The following is a 3,100-nucleotide window of genomic DNA, read 5'->3' as shown; positions in this document are numbered from 1 at the left end:
CCCCGCGGGGCGTGCGGGCGGTGGGACACCCGGTGGGCGCGGGGCCGCCCGTGCCCGCCTGCAAAGCCCTGTGCAGAATGAGTGCACGCTCAGTATTCGCCAGTGGCGTTGCGAGTATTTAGTGCTCATTTGGGATAGCTAAATGGAAGTTTATTGAAACACTTAAGCGGTATATTAGTTGGAGTTTGTGGCGTGCTTTGTAATGTAACTTTAATCCATAATTCATAATGCTGGGAATAGCTTCAGGGAAAAGAGAAACTTCGTGTGTGTGTCTATACGCATATGCACATATGTATATGTATACATATACACACACATATAAAGTGTAGATTTGGGCTGATGTTGCTTGGTCATGCGCTGCTTTCATCTTTCAGGTGACATCTTTTCCAGGAGGACCTGTTCACAGCCTCTGTACATCCTCCACTCATGAACACCCAGAACATGGAAGATTAGTTTACAAGGGAAATATGGCAAAGGCAGTGTTAGGTATGTGACTTAAAGTGATTTGTATTGTTTTTTTAAGTTTACTTACTAGTGCTTTATAGCTTTAAAATGCAACATAACATAACACTGGCTACTGTTCTTCCAGGCTGCGTGCAAGATGGTGTGGAGCACCTGTTAGTATGGAATAATCTGGCTTTTTCAAGTTATACTGGGGGAGGGAAGGCTACAAAAAGTTCTTTGGAATGCTCACTGAACATCACTGTTAGCTGTTGATGAAGAGAGAAATTCCCAGTCATATTTGTGATGATTCCCATTATGTGTGTTTGCAACTGGAGCCAAGTTTCTTTGGGAGTCAGTTCCCTGTCTGTGAAGTCAGAGCTGCCTAGGTATGCATGAGATCCAGATGCTGACTTACAGCAACAGAGCCAGCTGCCAGCCTCGATAAACCCAACACGGACCTGTGAGCAAACCAGAACAGTGGCAAGAAGACAGGTCTGAACTTTCAATGGGGTTTTTTTTGGTGACCTTAAAAAAAAAAGGAGGGGGAATGGCTTTTCAGTAACCTCAGCTGTTTAGGTGATGCCATCGACACACAGGAGCAGAACACAGGTAACTATAGGGAAACTTTCACTCCAAAGCGTTCACCTTCCTTTTCTTTTGTTGTTTTATGTAGGTGTGAGGTTTTTCTCGTATTCCACCAGCATATTCAACCTGCTGATGGTGCCCTACATCATGCTGAGGACGGGCATTGGGTCTGACAGCCTGGCCTTGCAGGCTGCCTTCTACGGGCTGGCGGGGATCTTCACCTTCGTCACGCCCGTCACCCTGCACCTCCTCACCAAGGGCTACGTGCTCCGGCTCTACTACAGAGAGGACATGGACACCTACACAGCCATTACATACAACGCTGTCCTGGCAGAAAAGGCAACTGTCTTCCACCAGAGAGATGTAAAGATTCCAGACATCACCAAGATGTTTACGACATTTTATGCTAAAACAAAGTCAATGCTGGTTAATCCGACGCTTTTCCCAAATCCTCAGGACTATAACCATCTCATGGGCTATGACAAACACTCTTATTTTTACTTAGAGGAGAAGAAGGAAGCTGGTGAAAAGAAATAATTTGAGGATAATGAATGTCACTGTCACTGTGGTGCAGCACTATGTATGTGAAAGAAAGTAAAATTCTGTTATGCTTTCTTAAGTATCAGGTAATCATTCACCAAATGCATTTTGGAATGTACTACAAACCCCCATTGTTTTAAACTTGTGAACAGTGTGAAGGTTTCATCAGAGTTAATGGCACAAAACATAGTGAGAAAAAAAAAAATCTTAGATCTGTCTTGTGCTTGTTCTTGGCTTGTTTTTTACTGCCAACTGTCCAGGAGCACTGTAAGGATGCGTGGGCTGTGTGGCAATCTCACCATCTCCCATTCCTATAGGAAAAGTCACCAATAAAAAGGAAATACCAGGAGCCAGTGGCTAAAGTGATTCTTGTCAGTCAGTGTTTATGTAAGGGGGGAGCAAAGGGAACCTCCTGTAGAGTGCTGTTTAGATCTTGTGCCTTTGGGAAACACCACCTGGGTTTTAGTGCTGCAAAGGCCACCCTTAGCCCCACACAGAGCAGGTGGGATCTTGGCATGTCACTACACTGGGTGGTTCTGACTGAGTATGCAGAGAGTGGATTTAGATGTTTGTAGCCCAAGGAGAGGTTTGTCATGTAGACTAACAAACAGATAGTTGTTTTCCAATAATGAAGGGCCCGAATATTTTGAGACTTAAAAATGATAGATTTTTTCTTAAAAAGCAAAATTCAAATTAATCCTTTTGTATGAGCAGTACCCTCTGTAATAAGCAAGTCTGATGCTTGCGACTAATTGTCATCCTGATACTGCAAATAAAATAATTATAGCTACCTTGCCATATACTTTATAAGTTCTAGTGTGAAAATGTATTTAAATGTCTAAATATCTCCTGAGGCCATCATTTCTGTTTCCTCCCATAGGGTGACACTACAGATCACATTAAAACGTCAGTGCTTTTAAATATTGTCTTCCTGACTGTTGAAATTGCTTTCAATGCACTTGCTGAGTAATTAAAAAGCAAACTATCCAGTCCAGGCAGTTTTGTGGCAATTCTTTTATGTTGGCACAGCTATAACTTTGAAGCCTGATCTGCCCCCACTGAGCCAGTATCACTTTACAGGTAACCATAATATAAAAAAAATTCCATAAATGATAATGGGGATGTGAGGCCAGTAACAAGCAATTCTGATCACCTACTTGTACTACTTATTGGAATGATGTTTTGTGCCTAAATAAAAAGTCTTTGCATTCTTTCCATGTCTGATGTTTTTATTTTGTGAGTACATGCCTTATGCCTCATCTGTAGCCCCCTGATAGCTGAGTTTCCTCAGCAGCAGCCCGAAGGCCAGGATCAGAAACAACAAACGTCTGCTTCCATCTGCAAAAAGGTCTACTTCAAAAACTGACAAATGGCTCTGCCAGGAAAATTAAACTATTGTTGCTTCTTTCTTTATTGAATAAACGTGTTTAACATCTTAAAAGAGTTTCCCAGTGACGTGAGGCTTTGGTACACAGGACAGAATTTGTGTTTCTGTCTGACTGACACTTTGTTCTGCCAATGACCAGGCCCA

At 42.6% G+C, this 3,100-nt stretch overlaps 1 protein-coding gene across 1 annotated transcript; it reads left to right on the top strand.

Annotated features, from left to right (window-relative positions):
* Positions 1 to 329: 329 nt before the first annotated feature.
* TMEM70 (transmembrane protein 70) lies at positions 330 to 1,566 on the top strand (the record flags this gene model as incomplete). Its single annotated transcript, XM_008949626.1, has 2 exons — positions 330 to 486; positions 1,118 to 1,566. Coding segments are annotated over 2 exons (606 nt in total), but the record flags the coding sequence as incomplete, so codon positions are not given.
* Between the last annotated feature and the right edge of the window lie 1,534 nt (positions 1,567 to 3,100).

The sequence above is a fragment of the Merops nubicus genome, unplaced genomic scaffold (assembly GCF_000691845.1).
Source record: "Merops nubicus isolate BGI_N331 unplaced genomic scaffold, ASM69184v1 Scaffold31961, whole genome shotgun sequence".
Classification (NCBI taxonomy): Eukaryota; Metazoa; Chordata; class Aves; order Coraciiformes; family Meropidae; genus Merops; species Merops nubicus.
This window is presented reverse-complemented; position numbering and strand designations above follow the sequence as displayed.